The 20,798-nt window shown below is 40.4% G+C and overlaps 1 protein-coding gene across 1 annotated transcript in view; it reads left to right on the top strand.

Annotated features, from left to right (window-relative positions):
• Window positions 1-803: 803 nt before the first annotated feature.
• Window positions 804-20,798, top strand: part of LOC124007946 (adhesion G protein-coupled receptor A3-like) — a 50,111-nt gene continuing 30,116 nt past the window's right edge. Inside the window, exons 1-2 of the mRNA XM_046318839.1 lie at window positions 804-1,940; window positions 19,232-19,303. Of these exons, the coding sequence (XP_046174795.1) occupies window positions 1,717-1,940; window positions 19,232-19,303 (296 nt within the window). The 5' untranslated portion in view covers window positions 804-1,716. The remainder of the gene's footprint in view (window positions 1,941-19,231; window positions 19,304-20,798) is intronic.

Here is a 20,798-nt window from a genome sequence, read left to right as displayed (position 1 = left end):
CTAGGTAAAGCCCTTCCTTATCTCAGCTCACTGGTCACCATAGCAACACCCAGCCGTAGCAAGCACTCCAGCTCCATATTGCACTGGTCATCCCCAAAGCCAACACTTCATTTGGCCGCCTTTCCTTCCAGTTCTCTGCTGCCAATGACTGGAACGAATTGCAAACATTTCTGAAGCTGGAGTCTTATATCTCCCTCTCTAACTTTAAGCATCAACTGTCAGAGCAGCTTACCGATCACTGTACCTGTACACAGCCAATCTGTAAATAGCCCACCCGACTACCTCATCCCCATAGTATTACTTACCCTCTTGCTCTTTTGCACCCCAGTATCTCTACTTGCACATGTACTTGTACATGCTTTGCTTTATCTTGGCCAGGTCGCAGTTGTAAATGAGAATTTTTCTCAACTGGCCTACCTGGTTAAATAAAAAAATGTATTAAAAAATAGTTTTTTTATCGGTCTATCAAGGAGAGGGGCAATACATGTTAATAACTGACATTCCCCGTTTTGTGATGTAGCCTAAAGCTTGACAACATTACATTATTTTCTTGGAATATTCAAGAACATATATTTGTTAGTTGGGAATGCTCAAAAGTTCAAGGACCAATACTGGATATTTTTCATAGTCAAAGTGGCTAGGCATATCTGTTTTCCATTAAATGAAAGAAAATAGGGTTGTTTTCTCTGTAACTGATGGGGTGCACAATTCTGTTTATTGTGTTTCATCTTTTTCTTCACCTGCACGTAAAATGTAAACCTGAGCAGCAGCTAGAATGGGAGACAAGAGGCAGTCTGTGTTGCCTGTAGAGTGACGTCAGTGGCTGTAAACGCATGCAACATGGAGCCCGGGTCAAGACTGTGGGAAAAGAGTTCTCAACGGAAATGAAGCCAATGAGTACTTTCAAAGAGAGAGACGAGGACCGCAATTATGGATATCTATTTAAACTTGGGAGAATTTCTACACGTTACTGACTAACTCGAGTGGGAATATGTTTCTTTCGTTCGTTTTTTTAGGAGTGCTATGATTTCCCTTTGCTCCAACAACTGGACTCGATGGACGCCTAAAGTGAAAAGTTGCTTACAGATGTTTTAGTTAGTTGTAAGGCTATTTAAATGTGTGGCAGTCTACGTCTCTCGGGATCAGTTATCTTAGGGAGAACGTTTTTAAAGTTTAGGCGTGATCAGATTTCATTAAGTTAGTGTGTTATCTTTGGATGACTGCAGCTGTCTCTTGGTGGAGTAGGCACAATTCTCACTTGGATCCGCGCTATTGGCGACAAAAGAAAACATTTTCTCAATCGTTGAAGTCAAATTGTGTAGCCTAGAAAAATTGGTACAATTACAAAAAAAATGTTTTTCTTTTACGGAAGGCAGCAAAGACCCGATAAATAAATTGATTTATAAATCGTGTATTTTGGCAAACAAAGGATGTATAGACCCTCTCTCGGAGTAATTGACGCCGAAAACAAATCGAAACCGTTGCAAAGAATGGAGGGGGAAATCCACATTATGGTGGACAAGATGTTTGCAACATGATTGAAGCTCAGAATATTCTGAAGAACGTTTTGGCTTACCATTTGAACAGTAGCCTATTTGTGCCAGGCCATTTCATAGTACGACCACAAATCCCTGCCTTCCACGCGACTTGATATATTAATATCTACTTTTCTCTACCTACGCTTCAGTAGCCTGATTATCTTACATATAATTTAAAATGAGGGTAAACGCGGTGGATTTGTTGCAATTGTTACTTGTTTTGCTACTCGGTGGCGATGGATCTGCGCTATCATCTGATTGTAAATCATATGATGAACGTTCAAAAAGCGCAGGGAAAAGCACACAGTCGGTGGCCACGGCGGATAGGAAAGTGGTCTGCAGCAATATGGAACTCCATCAGGTGTTACCCCCGGACTCCTTCCCCAACAGAACAGTCACGTTGTAAGTATAAATCGCATCAACATAATAATTATGCTGTCCCCTTGTTTGGAACAGCTTGGGCACACAGAAATAACCAAACCGCCAAACGTGTGTCTTGTTTATTACCGGCACTTTATTCTTTCTGTTGAGGCCAACTACTATTCAACTTTCAGGCCAACACAACTGGCATAACATGCCGGTAGTTGTTTTTTGAACGTTACAACTATTGCTTAGCGAGGGGTCTTGTGGGACCAACTTAGATTCTGCAGAATCCCAACTGCAGAATTCTTCAATTAGCTAATAGCCAGCTATATCTTGTTAGTTTTACACTAACCTCGTTTGGGAATGTTTAGGTTAATCACTAAGTTCTGCTGAAGAATTCACCTACTGACATACACATACTGTACATTACAGCTCAAATAAAATGACCCTGCCCTAACTAAATTGTGTTTATTATGGATCCCCATTAGCTGCTGCCAAGGCAGCAGATACTCTTCCTGGGGTCCAGCAAAATTAAGGCAGTTTATACAATTTAAAAAATATTACAATACATTCACAGGTTTCACAGCACACTGTGTGCCCTCAGGCCCCTACTCCACCACTACCACATATCTACAGTACTAAATAAATCAGTGTGTGTAGTGCGTATGTTATCGTGTGGGTGTATACATGTGCCTATGTTTGTGTTGCTTCACAGTCCCCGCTGTTCCATACGTTTTATTTTTTGTAAATCTAATTTTACTGCTTGCATCAGTTACTTGATGTGGAATAGAGTTCCATGTAGCCATGGCTCTATGTAGTACTGTGCACCTCCCATAGTCTGGTCTGGACTTGGGGACTGTGAAGAGACCTCTTGTGGCATGTCTTGTGGGGTATGCAATGGTGTCCGAGCTGTGTACCAATAATTCAAAAAGACAGCTAGGTGCATTCAACACCTCTCATAAATACAAGTAGTGATGAAGACAATCTCTCCTCCATTGACATGCTTATGATTAATATAAACTCTGTGTTCATCCAAGAGCCAGACATGCTGCACAGTTCTGAGCCAATTGCAATTTTCCTAAGTCCCTTTTTGTGGCACCTGACGATATGACTGAACAATAGTCAAGGTGCGATTTTTATCTAACGGGTGGCATCCATAAGTCTAAATATTTCTGTCATAATTATGTATAATTCTGGCAAATTAGTTCGCAACGAGCCAGGTGGCCCAAACTGTTGCATATACCCTGACTCTGCATGCAATGAACGAAAGAGAAGTGACCCAATTTCAACTGGCTAATATTGCCTGCTAACCTGGATTTCTTTTAGCTAAATATGCAGGTTTAAAAATATATACTTCTGTGTACTGATTTTAAGAAAGGCATTGATGTTTATGGTTGGGTACAGTCGTGCAACGATTGTGCTTTTTTCGCAAATGCGCTTTTGTTAAATCATCCCCGTTTGGCGAAGTTGTCTGTCTTTATTAGGAAGAAATAGTCTTCACACAGTTTGCACAGTCTTCACTCATTTCACACAGTTTGTTTTTAACTGACTTACCTAGTTAAAAAGAGGTTACAACAGCTAAATCGGTGTTCAAAAATACAGATTTCCGATTGTTATGAAAACTTGAAATCGGCTCTAATTAATCGGCCATTCCGATTTAATCGGTCGACCTCTATTGTTGATAGTGTTGTTAAGGCAGAGCAGCGCTTTATTGTGGACATACTTCTCCCCATCTTAGCTGCTGTTGTATCAACATGTTTTGACCATGACAGTTTACAATCCAGGGTTACTCCAAGCAGTTTAGTCGTCTCTACTTGCTCAATTTCCACATTTATTTATTGCTTGTGTCAAGGATACAGAGGTCCCTATTTCATGTGTAGCTTTATTGTATCACCTCCACGTCTATCCCTCGTCAGCTGCTTAACAATAGTAGTATCCTTTCTAACAGATAGTCCTGTATGATGGAAATGTCAGTGACCAGAATACAGTTTAAAATGGTAAATGCAGTGTATAATTGTATGGCATCCCAATATAGGCTAAGCAGACACGTATACTGAGATTGTTGAACACATCTAGTGTGTGATTGGTAATAATTGTCATTGCCACAACACAGCTATTTGTGTAATGCAACCACACTGTGTACCATTAAACCACCACAGCATATTGCACATGCAGTTACCCCGATGGAGAGAAGACTGAAGTGTTTTGGAGTCTACACCAGCCAAGAGCATCAGTTCATTATACTAGTACTCTACACTAATACCTCATTTCAATGGCCCAAGAAATGGAAAAGGCATTTTTTGTGACTTGGTTGATGAAAGGTTGAGCCTTTGCCTAATTTGATCTATGTGTTGTTGGGTGCCTTTTTTGTTGTTGTTCGGCACTAAATTAATGACAAACCACGTGATGGGATGTCTTTTCAAGAGGCTACGTCAAGCATGTATCAAAGCCTCATTGGTACAGTTGTGTCTCTTCTAGTGGCCACTTCCAGTCCCTCTTCCAAAAATAGGAGGCAAGAATGCAAGGAATTAGGCTTAGTGATTGTACGTGGGCCTCTAGAACTTTAAAACAGAGGATGTAGGTGTGGATTGATGTGGGTGGTAGGGTAGACTGTTGCTTTTTCTTCTTCATTTTTAAGTTCTTCCAAAGAAACTTGTAGTTCCTCAAGGATTATTTTTCTACTCTGACTAGGCGTGATGTTGGTTAAGTCAGTGATTGATTGAGATGTTATTGCCCCCGTCATGGTATGCGATCTTTCTTTTTTCCTTCCTTACAATTCCTTACATCTCAACTGCTTGGATGGCCATCATTTTGTTCTGCCCGACAGTGATTGATTGGGAGTGGAAATATATTCCTGTCTTGAGCATTGAACCAAGCTCCATGATTCAAGGTCTGAGAGTTGGTCACTGCAGAACAAGAGCGCTAATTAGATTGCACACATTGCAAAGTTCTCAGGCATTCCTATGGGTTTCCCACTAAACTTCCCCATGGGTCTCTTAAAGTTTTTGTCAAGGTTTCCGTCAAATAGACTCACTGCAACTCTGTCCAGATGAAAGTGACTGCTTTCCATGAAACCTCGCTCTCTTTTTGGCTGCTACATTTTGGGGCTCGTTTACGACCTCTCTGTGCCCTGTCAGAGGGGTTAACAGCGGTCTGGACACTGGGCCTGGACTGACTTGATCCCAGCTGCTCCACCCGACCTTCCCTGACCCTGAAAATCAATCACTTCCCCCTGCCTGGACACCGTAGATCCCAGTCATGCCCTACTACCTCTCGCTTTTGTTCTGTGGGGCCAAGAAGTTCACCCTGCCTTTTGGCCCCAAAAGCTAAAGTTGGGAGGAGAGAAAGTGCAAAAAACTAGATTGATAGTGTTAGGAAATTTGGATAGCTCTTTCGGTTTATCTTGAAAATGGACTGCCAATAAGATAGTCCTTAACTTTTGGTTAAGCACACCACATACATTGATTGTTTTGTGGGCATTTCATCTTTAAGTCTGTGGTATGCAAAAGTTACAACGTTTCCCCAGTGAATTTTCTATGTCAAGATGACCTGTGTCAGACCCACCATTGTGGGTAAATAAACCTTTCTATCTGGTTTAGTTTGGATTACCACACCATTATCTCAGGGAATGGCTTATCTAGAGCTACCTCTGACTTGTGCAGATAATGGATGTTTCTGGACAGAGTTCACACAATTTTATCCAGCCTTAACCACTGGTCTAGGGTCTGTGAAACCACCATAACATGTTCTAAATGTGTTGAATTGGTGCATCGTTATCAGTCCCTTTCCAGACTTGTTATTTGGGAGATTTGAAATGGTCTATTGACAGACTTGCTTGTCAGTAAATTAAAGACTTGGTCCGATGCAGTGATTCATGTTGGGTGTAATTAGAGACCCATTAATCATACCTTTTTGACCCACATACTTCCTGTTTCCTGTCTGGAGGGATCATCTGACCTTTAGCCAAACTGAGCAGCTCATAGTTAAAACTACAATATGTAACTTTTTGGGTAAACTGACTAAATTCACATATAAATGTGAGTTATAGGTCTCGCATTCTCAATGAGAGCAAATCTAAGAAGCAGTAGATCTATTCTATGTGCAGTATGTCTATGCTTCCCGCTCTGGAGTTCCGATTTTTGCCTTTTTTTGTACACTAGCTTCAAACAGCTGAAAATACAATATTTTTGGTTATAGAAAACATATTTCACAGTGGTTTAGATGGTACAATGATACTCTATCCAGACTGCTTGTTTTGTCACATAAATTGAAATAAGATAGCCTTAAAAAAATAATAATTTTGCAACCAGTAAATGGCGACGTGATTTCTGCATATTGCAGCTTTAAAGCGAATAACAAAGACAAGTTTAAAACTTTCTTGAATCATCAAAGAAATTCATCTAGACATTTTAGTCAGAGTAACTGAGGCCTATGATTTAGAAAAATGTTAGTTGGACATTGTTTGTAATCAAAATGGCTGGATAACTTTGATTGGTTTAAAAGTCAAACTCATTAGGCTCATAGGGAAAGTATTTGGGGACCCTGTGAGTTCAGGCTGCTGAATGCCTCTGTGGAGAAAGGATGAGTGCTGCATTCCCAGCATTTGGACTCTCCAACCGATACTGCATGCCAAAGGAATCTGAGAGAAATGACACAAATGCATCGACACAACCAGCTTGTTCTTTTGTCAGAAAAGTATTTTTGTAAAATGAGGCCTCGTGCTAGCGTAACCTTTGCTTCTTCCGCACAGTGCGATAATTTCAGGTGTGTCGTTTGAAGAGTATATGTGCAACTGCATGTGTGTGAGGCTGTTCCTGTTCATGTTTTACCCTACATTAGAACAGCCCCTCTCGGATCCTTCCCAGCAATCACCTGGGCTTGACTATGCGGCCCAGAGCACACCTGGAGTCCACCGAAGAGTGTGGAACTGATGTCAGCACGAGGCAGGGATTTCCACCCCCACTGCAGGAAAAGCAAGTGCAGTTTGACGACACAGTTAGGAGCAGTAAACACAAGGTTCACAGCAGCATGGAATCATGGGGGATGGCCTGGTATGCGTCCAGTTTCCTGAATACTTAACCTGCAGTGAATGCCAGTGGACCATGTTTTTAGAATGGAGTAGCTAACTCCATAATAGATTGACTTGAAACTTGCGGTAAAATACATTTACATTTTACAAAACGTTTTAAATGCATGACAAAGACGAGTAATTTACAAGCCTACGTTCTCTCACCACTATATTTGACATCATTGTTTACGTTATGAGTGAGCTGAATTTAGTTGTGGCATCTGAAGGTAGAATCCTCTCTGTTGTTCTCTTGATTTGTTTCGCTGCTCCTACATGAAAAGGGGAAGTAGGCAGGCTGGCGGCCTTTTGAAGTGCTTGTGTAACTAGTACCCAAGAGTACGCTGTCACGCATGTCCGGTGGCTAGAAAGGTTTGTTTTGCTTTTCAGGCATGCGTTTGGGTTAACGCAACGCCCCCTGTGTTTTTCATTGCTGTTGTCTGATGTTTGGAGAGGAGAACCAAATCCCGAAGGCGAGGCAATGACTGGCGGCTGAGTGTTCACATCCAGGCGGCTCAGTCTCTCCTTGCACACTCAGACCGGTTGAGCATTTGGTTTGCCAGACCATACTTGGGCCTCAAGTTCAAAGGCTAGGCTATTCATTTGGGCTTGGTCTTATGTGCACTTGAATTTCTGTACAAGGATCTGGGCCTTCTTGTTTGTCTATCTGAAAGGCTCCAGTTCTTGGTTTCTATTCAGTTGTCTGTTAGCCCTGTATTTTGCATATGCAGTTTGGGCTGCCTAGCTCATTGCGAACTAATTTGCCAGAATTTTACATAATTATGACATAACATTGAAGGTTGTGCAATGTAACAGAAATATTTAGACTTTGGGTTGCCATCTGTTAGATAAAATACGTAACGGTTCTGTATTTCACTGAAATAATAAATGTTTTGTTTTCTAAATGATAGTTTCCGGATTTGACAATATTAAGGACCTAAGGCTCATATTTCTGTGTTAATAATATTAAGTTTATGATTTGATAGAGCAGTCTGACTTGAGCGGTGGTAGGCGGCAGCAGGCTCGTAAGCATTCTTTCAAACTTTACTGCATTTGCCAGCAGCTTTTAGCAATGCTTGATTCAAGCCTATCAACTCCTGAGATTAGGCCGGCAATACTAACGTGCCTATTAGAACATTCAATAGTCAAAGATATGTGAAATACAAATGGTATAGAGAGGAATAGCCGACGCGTCATAATTCCTAACTACAACCTAAAACCTCTTAACTGGGAAAATTGAAGAACTGGGGATATTGAACCACCAGCTTTCACATGTTCTCATGTTCTGAGCAAGGAACTTAAACGTTAGCTTTTTTTTACATGGCACATATTGCACTTTTACTTTCTTCTCCAACACTGTTTTTACATTATTTAAACCAAATTGAGCATGTTTCATTATGTATTTATTTATGTATAATATTAAGTTAAAATAAGTGTTCATTGTTCATTCAGCATGGTTGTAATTGTCATTATGTAATTGTCATTATATATATATATATCACACACACATCATTTTATAAAAACGGCTGATTAATCGGTATCTGCTTTTTTGGTCCCGCAACAATCGGCATTGAGAAATCATAATTGGTCGACCTCTACCTTGCACGTAAAGGAGCTGTAAGGTGACTGTTTTCTATACATGCTTTAACGTAGATCATTGGAATTAAAAGGTGATATTGTCCGGCTTATAGCTGTGGGAGAGTGACACAGCATAGTCTGCTCTTGTATGACAAGTGACCTCAGTGAATTCTTTCAAAAATGAGGCATTTTTCCTTCCAAATGCAAGACAGTATTCAGGCCTTCATTTTGCAAAATACGCAGGCTGCCAATTCATAACTTAGTTAAAGAATAATCTATGGGAATTCCTGAGGAGTTTCCTTATGGTCTCCCAAGCGTTCTGGTTGTTACCACAGTTTCAGGGAGTGGAGAGAAAGTGCCAGGGTCACCTTTAACCGCTATTTCATCAGATGTAATTAAGTAATATGATACCTACCCTCCTATCTCAATCAGATACTTTTGATGAATGTTCATAGTTTCCCCTTTTTAATATTGACTGGCAAGAGGTAAAGGGCTTAAAGTAAGGCTCCTCCTGAAGCTCGGCAGCAGCACAGCTATTGAGCCCTCCTTTTCTTTCACCAACACAGCCCATCCCCTCTCTCTGTGTGAGCTTAGTGAATGGTGGAGTCTCTTTAGCAGGTTTAAAAAAAAAAAAATTATGAGCTCAATTGCCGTCAGAAACGTTGTTACCCCTGTGTTTTCTAAAGGGCTCCAGCTCTCCTTCAGGTCGTCCTTTGTTAAGCCTTCTAAGCATAAAGAAAGTGTTGCAAGGCTTTTTTGTTTTTGTTGCCTTTGGGAGGGTTGTATAGTGGCTGACTTTTTTTTTTTTTACTCAATCCCTGGTTAACTTTAGTGCTAATATCCTGGGGCCGATGTACTTCAAATGGCTTGATTTTCTGTTGTGAAAAGAGTACAACCTTACCTTCAAGACTGATAGGGCCATTCTGGGAAAGAATAGCCGTATTGTAGGTGGTGTGTTTTATCTTTTGAGTTATTTTGCTTCACTTGAAGAGCACGGGGAGAACAGAACATTAGTTTGCCTGTTTTGTTATTTTTATTAGTGTTTTTTTTATTGATGAGGAATTATCGCAATGGTGGAATGGTGGTGAAACCAGAGAGAGAGAGAGAGAGAGTTCAGTCAGTTAGGCTTGACAACACGCACGGTTTGTATGATAGAGGCTACAATTCTTGTGATTTACAGTCCGTATTACATTAGAGCATATTACGAGAGATTTGTGTGGATCTCTCTTAGGGCTGACCCCATTTAGTTAATTGTTTGGTCGATAGGCTGTTGGTCGACTGAGATTATTGTTTTTGTCGAGCAGTCACATATATATATATTTTCATGGCACACAAGACAGCTGTCTGAACCGTGTCAGTGGAATATTCAATTGCGGAGGCCGCAGGGATGGAACGGTCCAAGCAGAAGGGGAGTTTGGCTAAGTTGCACATTCATTGTTTCGTAACTTTTGCCCTTTGTTTGTTAGTCTCTCAATTCCCCATTACATTCTGTATGTCACCAATAGTTCCTTTACTGTTAATTCCCATAATGTAAGCTCCACAATGCTTGTTTGGTTACGGTAATTTCTGTTAATGTAATCTATTTATTATTTTATTATTATTACAGTCGGTTACCATTCTTATTGTTGGAGTGGACACGTTGTTTGCAGAGCTCACAACCTATGCAGCACTTGTGAGGAACAACATTTTGGTTTATTTCATTCCATTTGCGAGTTTTGTTAATTTATTCTTTGTCTTTTTTTGGAGCACTCCTGTCCAATGTTGAATAAAGACGCACACCTGATTGCGCATATAAATGCATGTCTAGGCTACCCGGGCTGTGCACAAATGTAGGCCTATAAATGTGCCCATTTGGGGATGTCTGATTAGTATTTCTGATTTGTCTTAAATGACCACCACTAATGTGCTGTTGAGCTTCTCAAAGTAATTTTTCTTCCCATCAAACAGCAAGTGAACCGTCTGTTTTTAGAATCCATTGAGGATGACAATAGTTCCTCAATTTATTTGAAAAACACTTCAAGCTTCTAACCCTTTCCCGTACAAAAGCTACTTGCTGTTGAGCTCTGATCCAGTTAAACTGTCATAAAATACCTGATTACTTTTTATCCCTTGCACAAATATCCTACAGCTGTGTCTGTACCTAGCTCACTGTTGCATTACATTTTATACAATGTTGCAAGTTTGCTAGCATGACTCAGTTGATACAATGTTTCAAGTTCGTTGTGGACAGGCCTTGCATTGGCATCAGGATACTTGCTACCTGCAGGCTGTAATGTTTTTATCTGTTGGCTTTATGTAGGCTATTTTTACTAAGTTGGCAATAGAAGTTACTTTTAGATTTGTATCATTTTCAATTAGATTGGATGTTGATTAACCACATGACAATGATTTTTAGATACAAAGACTTTAGTTTAATTTAATTAAACTATTCCATGAAAATGTGCATATGAAGTCTGGTTCATCCTTGGGAGCAATTTCCAAACGCCTGATGGTACCACGTTCATCTGTACAAACAATAGTACACAAGTATAAACACCATGGGACCATGCCGCCATCATACTCTTAGGAAAGAGATGCGTTCTGTCTCCTAGAGATTCATGTACTTTGGTGTGCGAAAAGTGCAAATCAATCCCAGAACAACAGCAAAGGACCTTGTGAAGATGCTTGAGGAAACGGGTACAAAAGTATCTACAGTAAAATGAGTCCTATATTGACTTATGGTTTCCAACTGCACATGGGGGCAAATGGTTTGCAACTGCACATGGGGACAAGGATCATACTTTTTGGAGAAATGTCCTCTGGTCTGATGAAACAAAAATAGAACTGTTTGGCCATAATGGCCATCGTTATGTTTGGAGGAAAAAGTGGGAGGCTTGCAAGCCGAAGAACACCATCCCAACCGTGAATTACAGCATCAGACATGGGGATGCTTTGCTGCAGGAGGGGCTGGTGCACTTCACAACATAGATGGCTTCATGAGGGAGGAAAATTACGGGGATATATTGAAGCAACATCTCAAGACATCATTCAGGAAGTTAAATCTTGGTCGCAAATGGATCTTCCAAATGGACAAAGACCCCAAGCGTACTTCCAAAGTTGTGGCAAAATATCTTCAGGACAACAAAGTCCAGGTATTGGAGTGGCCATCACAAAGCCCTGACCTCCAATCCTATACAACATTTGTGGGCAGAACTGAAAAAGCGTGTGAGTGCAAGGAGGCCTACAAACCCGACTGCCCTAATACAGGGAATTTTTACTTGGATTAAATGTCAGGAATTGTGAAACTGAGTTTTGATGTATTTGGCTAAGGTGTATGTAAACGTCCGACTTCAACTGAACTTTCACGTATGAAACAGCGCAGTCTATAGGCCTACTTTGACGTACTTTTCAAAATCGATTCTACAGCACAGGGTGACTATCTGTTCTTCATCGTAGGCTCCTCTATTCATCTACAATGCAGAACCGTTGTTCCAATTAAGACGTGAATATTATGAGTGGTCAACAGAACTATAAACACCTGCTGTTTAGAGGAAGCTGTTTATGGTAAACTATATGCAAGTTTTTCTGCAGTCCTGGAAGCTAAGCAGCTCCCTTCACGGATGTCACACACCAGTCATGGGTGAGACTCCGGAGGAGAGCGAGAACAAAGCTCACGACTCAGGAGAATTCTCTTACACAGATTTATTTTGACAGTCAGAGAGTCACAAGGTCAGAAGTGCATATTTATCTAGACGGACTTGGAAGAATTCCAAACAGTGTGTGTGTGTGTATTTGTAATATAGCTGTGCTGATTTTTTTCATTCTGAATCCAGTCTATACCGAATTATGCAGTCTTCTAAGAAAATAGCAGGGATATTTGTGGATAAACAAAGCTGTATGCAGTTTTGTTCCCCCCACAAATATACAAACATAATTCATTTGTAGTGTTGCTTGCTTTCGTCTTTGTGCACATTATCATCAGTGCAAGAACCATTCATGTACTTTACCTATTATTTATTCACAATGGAATTGTGTTTTTAGACCATCCCTCCCTAAACCATATAATATAGCAATCAAGTAGGCTATAGAAATCAGTCAAAACAGTTTTTCCTCAATGCAAATGAGATTTTCTCGACCCGGGCACTTTATGCGAGGCTCCTGTGGCTCTGCCTATATCATCGGTACGTGTCGAGAGCTGTGATAGTCTTTGCAGTCTCGTTCCTCGCCAAGCCCCGACATCTGGAGTTTCAGCAGGGAGAAAAGTCTGCACGGGCCAGCCGTGAAACACAGGAACTGTTTGTGTTCCCTCTCTGAGGGGTTTTTAGCAGGGAAGAGAAAATATAGAATGAGTCTCCACCGGCCAACCCTGTAATAAAGCTAGCCCTCAACACCCTTTAATGACTCCAATCTGGCCGGGGGTTGTGGGTACTGGTTGTGTGTGTGACCCACCACATCCCCCCCAGAAAGCCAAAAAAATAGGGCGACCACAAGCCCCCTCTTCTCACACCCTCTTCCTCCAAAGGCTTAGTAATTGAATAGTGATATTAACATACTATTGAATAACATACTATACTGTGAAAGGTGACGAGCATGATTAAAAATCTGAAGAAAGGGGGAATAAAGTGTATTTTGGGGCCAAAAATGTCCCTGCTCTTTGTTTTTTCTTCTGACATGTATGGCACTGCTTCTGTCACAGGACATTTTCTCTGACCAATGTTTTTCAGAGTAAACCAATGACTGTTAAAAGCACTTTGGTGATAAATTCACTTCCTTATGCTATAAAATACATTTTTACTAAGACAAATATAATTATTAATGTTCTGAATCGTTCAGTGGGGTCATTCTCTAACAATATAATTTTTCTTTTTTTAAGTTGGAAATCTTAACCTTATACATCCGATAATAAGCACCAAGCTCTGTTGACATAGCGGTCCAGTTTTTTGGGGGAAATATGTTATGAATTTGCTAAACTTATGTTACAAATTCTAGCTTGGTGTCTAGGTTAGGGGTTAAGGTTAGGGGAAGGGTTCGCTTACATGCTAAGTAGAAGTAAGTAGTTGAAAAGTTGCTAAAATGCTAAAGTTGTCCATGATGAGATTCGAACTCGATGTTATACCCATCCACCCCGACCAACCACCTTCCTTTTGTTTTTGCCTCACCTAACTATCTGTCTTATGTAACCATAGCAAACGTAACATATCATACTAAATGGAATAATACGAAATGCTCTGAGACCAGGTTGGAATTTTGACCACTCTTTTTTTCCCCTCTGGCCTCTGATTTAGTCACCCTAATTCCGGCCATCCTGCAAGGGTAAAAACTAAACTTTTAAACAGATTGGGATCGAGACAAGCGGGTTGGACCGTTGGTTTTCTTCAAGGATTATCTGCACTGTTCGTTTACCCATTGGTCAAAACAGTTTTTGTTGTTAATTGGATACCATATGCTTTTGGCTCAAGCCACCATTTAAAAAATAAATAAAAAACTTTGGTAATTGAAGTTAGAAACCCTAAATTCCCCGATTTGTATTATTTCTGCGAGGCTTCTCCCATTTTAGCATTCAAGGGTTTTTCACCCTGGAATAAAGAGACTTTCATAAAATGTATCACTTTTTAAATAAAAAAAGTCAAACGTTTTTTTTATTAGGATCCCCATTAGCAGCTGTTCTTCCTGGAGTCCACACAAACATGAAACGTGACATAATGCAGAACATTAATAGAAAAGAACAGCTGAAGGGAAGAACTACTTCAAATGAAATCGTCACACATAGCCAGGGGTAAGGTGGTCCGGTACATGAGTCAATCACAATAATAAAAACAAAATGTCAGAAACAGTAGGCCATTACTTTTGATCATTACCGTATGTCAGATAAATGGAAAATGAGCGAATGGACTTGAAAACGGGTGGTACAGCCTATGCTCCAAAATGCGATGTGGTTCGATGAGAACACGGACATTTTGCCAAGGCGGAGATGAGTGGCCAACACAAAGACACGTGTGGACAGCAGTCGATGCCTAAATTCTGGCTTAATAACCATCTCCAAATGGTGTCTTGTGTAACTAGACTGGTGTCCTAGACTAGACGTAGAGAGAAACAGATGTCTCTTTCCATTCACAACTGTTATGAGGCTGGAAATATATTTAAAGTGGATGAACGTGCGGGGGTAGCCCTTTTTTGAAGTGATTGTTTGACAATCAGAGGAGAACATCATGACTTGTTGTGTTTATGCCACAAAAAAAAGTTAATAGGTTTTTAAAGTTAAATGACAAATCTTTTACAACTAGGCCCAAAGAGATCCTATTGAATTAATAGCAATTCTATGATTAGGCCCATACAATTTTTAGGAGGTTCTGTTCCAGGAAGAAAGCAATTATACTTTCACACCTGCACATATCAGTACATACACACAAACTATCTAGGTCAAATAGGGGAGAGACATTGTGCCATGAGGTGTTGCTTTATCTGTTGTTTTTTAGCTGTTCTCTAGAGCAATATGAAATGGAAGGGAGTTCCGCGCAATCATGGCTCTATATCATACTGTACGTTTTCTTGAATTTGTTCTTGATTTGGGGACTGAAAAGACACAAGGCTTGCATGTCTGGTGGAGTCAGTGTGTGTGTCAGAGCTGGGTGTAAATTTATTGTGCAAACAATTAGGAATTTCTTGTAACAAAGACTTCTTGTAAAAAAAAGAAGTGATGCAGTCAGTCTCTCCTCTACTTTTAGCCAAGAGAGACTGGCGTTGCAGAGTATTAGACCTCTGATTACAGTGAAGAGCAACACGTACCACTCTGTTCTCAGCCAGCTGCAGCTTAACTAGGTCCTTCTTCGCAGCACCTGACCATAAGACGAGGCAATCACGATAAGATTCATCTAAAGCCTGGAGGACTTGCTTTGTGGAGTGTGGTGTCAAATCCCGTAATCACGGACATACCTCTCCCCATCTTTACAACCATTGAATCAATATGTTTTGACCATGAATGTTTACAATCCAAGGCACCACCAAGTAATTTAGTCTCCTCAACTTGCTCGGCAGCTACATTATATTGTTCATTATCAGATTCATCTGAGGTCTAGAACATAGGGAATGATTTGTACCAAATACAAAGCTTTTAGTTTTAGAGATGTTATGTAATAATTACGTAAAATTCTGGCAAATTAGGCGGCCCAAACTGTTGCATATACACTGACTCTGCGTGCAATGAATGCAAGAGAAGTGACACAATTTCACCTGTTTAATATTGCCTGCTAACCTGGATTTCTTTTAGCTAAATATGCAGGTTTAAAAATATTTACTTCTGTGTATTGATTTTAAGAAAGGCATTGATGTTTATGGTTAGATACACATTGGAGCAACGATACGCACCGCATCGATTATATGCAACGCGGGACACGCTAGATAAACTAGTACTATCATAAACCGTGTAGTTAACTAGTGATAATGACTGATTGATTTTTTTTTATAAGAAGTTTAATGCTAGCTAGCAACTTACCTTGGCTTACTGCATTCGTGTAACAGGCAGTCTCCTCGTGGAGTGCAATGTAATCAGGTGGTTAGAGCATTGGACTAGTTAACTGTAAGGTTGCAAGATTGAATCCCTGAGCTGACAAGGTAAACATCTGTTGTTCCCCTGAACAAGGCAGTTAACCCACCTAGGCTGTCATTGAAAATAAGAATGTGTTCTTAACTGACTTGACTAGTTAAATAAAGATTAAATAAAAGGTGTATATATAATTATTTTTTTATCGGCCAACTCTGTGTCCAAAAATACAGATTTCCGATTGTTATGAAAACTTGAAATCGGCCCTAATTAATTGGCCTTTCCGATTAATCGGTCGACCTCTAATAGATAGTCTTTGTTTGATGCCGGTGGCAGGTTATTAGTAAAAAATAGAAAAGAGTAGAGGGCCAAGAGAACCACACTTTAGATATTTAACATTAGAGAAGCTTCCATTAAAGAAAACTCTCTGTTCTATTACATAGCTCTGACTCCACAATATGGCAATCTGAGGTTGAACAGCCATAACACACAATTTTTTCAGCAACAGGTTAAGGTCGATAATGACAGTACAGCTTCCACAATCTTCTTATTATACAGTTCTTTCAACCATTCATCAGTCATTTGCGTCAGTACATTGCATGCTGAGTGCCCTTCTCTATAATCACGCTGAAAGTCTTTTAGTTTGTTTACAGATAAATACTATCCTGACAAATAACATTTTTACAAAATGTTGCTAAAAGTCGGCAGCAAACTGATTGGTCGGCTGTTAGAACCAGTAAGGGGTACTTTACCATTATTCGGTTTTGGAATGACTGACTTCCCTCACGGTCTGAGGGGGAAAAATGAACCGTCAGATTCAATGAAAGATGTTTAATTAGTCTATGTACACGGAGTATACAAAACATTAGGAACACCTGCTCTTTCCATGACATAGCCTTCACCTGGTCAGTTTATGATTTGTTATTGATGTCACTTGTTAAATCCACTTCAATCACTATAGATGAAGGGGAGGAGACGCTTTACTTTTTTTTAAGGCTTTGAGACAATTGAGACATGGATTCTGTATGTGTGCCATTCACAGGGTGAATGGACAAGACAACATATGCCTTTTAATTGGGTATGGTAGTAGGTGTCAGGCGCACCGGTTTGAGTGTGTCAAGAACTACAACGCCCCTGGGTTTTTCACGCTCAACAGTTTCCCATGTGTATCGAAAATGGTCCACCACCCAAAGGACATCCAGGCTAGCATCCTGGCCTTTTCACTGTTGACGTTGAGACGGGTGTTTTGCGGGTACTATTTAATGAAGCTGCCAGTTGAGGACTTAAGGTGTCTGTTTCTCAAACCAGACATTCTAATGTACTTGTCCTCTTGCTCAGTTGTGCACCGGGGCCTCCAACTCCTCTTTCTATTCTGGTTAGCGCCAGTTTGAACTGTTCTGTGAAGGGAGTAGTACACAGCATATGAGAACTTCAGTTTCTTGATAATTTCTCGTATGGAATAGCCTTCATTTCTCAAAAGAAGAATAGACTCACGAGTTTCAGAAGAAAGTGCTTTATTTCGGGCCATTTTGAGCCTGTAATCGAACCCACAAACGCTGATGCTCCAGATGCTCAACTAGTCTAAAGAAGGCCAGTTGTATTGCTTCTTTTATCAAAACAACAGTTTTCAACTGTGCTAACATAATTGAAAAGGGGTTTTCTAATGATAAATTAGCCTTTTAAAATGAAAAACCTGGATTAGCTAACACAATGTGCCATTGGAACACAGGGGTGATGGTTACTGATAATGGGCCTCCGTACACCTATGTATTCCATTAAACATCAGCCATTTCCAGCTACAATAGTCATTTACAACATTAACAATATCTACACTGTATTTCTGATCAATTTGGTGTTATTTTAATCCACAAAAAAATTGCTTTTATTTCAAAACAAGGACATTTCTAAGTGACCCCAAACTTTTGAACAGTAGTGTATGAAATGTGTAAAGCTGTATCCAAACATGATTAAAGTGACCATTGTTCGATGAGTATATACATGGGGCAACAGTCTCTTAAGGTGCAGAGTCGAGTACTGGGTGGTAACTGGCTAAGTAACCGTTGCTAAGATTCAAGGCAGGGTACTGGGCGGCGGCTAGGCTAGTGGTGACTAACAGTCTGATGGCCTGGAGATAGAAGCTGTGTTTCAGTCTCTCGGTGTCATATTTGATGCACCTGTATGGTCTCCGCCTTGTAGCTGGGTGAACGGGTCGTGGCTGAGGTCCTTGATGATCTTCTTGGCCTTCCTGTGACACCGGGTGCTGTAAATGTCCGGGAGGGCAGGCAATGTGCTCCCGGTGAGGTATTTGGCACTCACAAAGTCGATTACCTGATAGCATCTTCTCTCAAATTCATAAGGGGTCAATAAGTACAATACTTAAGCACTTTGTACAATGCTTTATCTGTTATCTGATTGATAGTATATAGAGGTGATGCATCTTACCATATCTACACATCAGATTTCTCTCAAGACAAGTTCTGCATACTTTCATTGAGTCATTGTTGCCCTGACCAGGACTAGTCTGAACCTAGATTTAGCAATACCAGTGACTTGTGGATCCAACCCCTATAAAAAGATAATGCCTGGTTGCCAACGCATCTATCATTATCGAAGGTCATTACAAGACACCTGAACTACCGGTGTCTACGATCAAGCGTTTCGCATTGCATCAAATGACATCTTGTGGCACTCTGGAAACGATCTCAAAGTGAGTCACCGCCGCTTCGGATCAAATGATCATACCTTTAATCATCAAAGCGGGAAGAGGGTTGATGGAAAGTATGCATCCACCGACTTTATCACATCTCACCAACCTGGACGAATTGTACCCTGTAGAGACACGTGCTACCAGTTTAGCATCATGAAAGACCATGGAGGGCAGAAGCTAAAGTTGTTTTTCCCTGGCCTCTTTCTGGCACTAGAGAACATTCCATGAATGGAGGGTTGAGGGACAATAGGATGGGATTACTAGAGCTGGGCTTTTTTTCCAGTGTTGAAGGAATTTTAAAATGTCCAAAGTAGGTAGACTCATTCTTGTTAGGTGATGAGCACGTTTTAGTATGTGAAATGTAGTTGAGTTCAAATTCTGCTAATACTAATTACTGCTGAAAGCTGCTGTACATTTGTCAACTTCATTTAAAGAATTCCTACATCTTTTTTTTTCTTCAGGATTTTAAGCAACAACAAAATTCAGGAACTGAAGAATGGATCCTTCATCGGGCTGTCTACTTTGGAAAGATTGTGAGTCTTAACATTTTCATAATATTCTGATATTTCCTACAAGCTCTGACCATGGGAGAATGAATACTAAGTGTAATTTATGCCTTTCGTCTTGTGTCAATCAATATCTAGAATCACGTTTCACTTTACGCATACTTTTTGACAAGACAGCTTCCTGTCAGTATAATGTGTGAGATGAGTCCTAAACCAAACTCATTACTCTTACTATATATACCATAATAAAGCTTGGCGAAGTGCTATGCTAGGCAGAAATGTGCTTTATTTACTACAGGCTTGGAAAGCTTTTCTAGGGGCAGTTATGACAGAATCCAATCTTGAGCTCGTTTCACACACCAGATATTTCTTAGTGTTTAATTTCAGAACAATATCTAGTGTTTGTAAGGGGAGTAAACATTATGCAATAAGCTATGAGTGTTAGGAAGTGAACATTTAAAAAAAAAAGATAAATGAGGCAGCGAGTAAGAGCGAAAGCTAGAGGGGAGCAATACAGAGAGGATTAGGCCTATTGTACTTTCTCTGCCTCCTTGTCAATTGTCAGCGAAGACATTTATTCAAGTCTACTCTGCTCGGTCAATATTGAATATGCGTCGGAACGATTGAGTGAGCACGCGGAAATACGTTGTTCCTGCCACAACGCAAAGAGTCTTGTTTTGGAATCCTATCAGCCGCAGTTTCCCCCGAGACTCAGAGGAAATGATCTCGGCGTTATGGACCTCTGAGGATTTAATGCTTCGCAATGGCTTCATGCTGATAAAATAACCAGACCATTAATAGCCACGTTGTTACCCAAGGCTACAATAACCAATGACCGCATCAATGGGGAATTGTAAGGGAATATTTTCCAAGGTCTTGTTAAAAGGTACAGGAGACTCTATGGGAGGTATGGGAAGCCTTGTTTGGCCGCAGGTAGCTATCTGGTATTGGTCTAGAAACCATAGCCAGGCGGTTGGAGGTTGAGTAGAACAAACGTATCCCCTCATGTTGGGTCACAGTACGTTTACATGCACACTAATAATTCCATATTAAACTAAATATGGCAGAAGGTCGAGTGTGGCATTAGTCACGTAAAACACCTTACTCTGCTTATCGTAATCGGCGTACGGTCATAATCTAATTAAGCACGCGCCGATTAAAACACCTGGATTTCTGAGCAATCTTTCAAATTATTAGGACATGTAAAACTGCTTAATCGGCGGTCCAGCAGTGTATTTGATCTGCACATGTGCCAGCACCGGGTAGCGCAAGCCTCTCTCTTCTGTACGAATGAATTGAGTATGCATCCGTATAAATAGTTTTCGCATTGAAACTTTATACGTCAAAAAGTATCCGCAAGAATACCATGGTCACTGTGGTAGACTGTTTTATTCTGATTGGTGATTTTCTGCATTTATTAAAAGTCCCATTTAGTAGCCTGATTTCAGTTGTGTCCATGTAAAATAGGATTATTCTGGGAAATCGTTCTTCTTGCAAAGCATGTACACATTTTAAACAAACT

Source organism: Oncorhynchus gorbuscha, linkage group LG21 (genome assembly GCF_021184085.1).
Source record: "Oncorhynchus gorbuscha isolate QuinsamMale2020 ecotype Even-year linkage group LG21, OgorEven_v1.0, whole genome shotgun sequence".
Lineage (NCBI taxonomy): Eukaryota > Metazoa > Chordata > Actinopteri > Salmoniformes > Salmonidae > Oncorhynchus > Oncorhynchus gorbuscha.
This window is presented reverse-complemented; position numbering and strand designations above follow the sequence as displayed.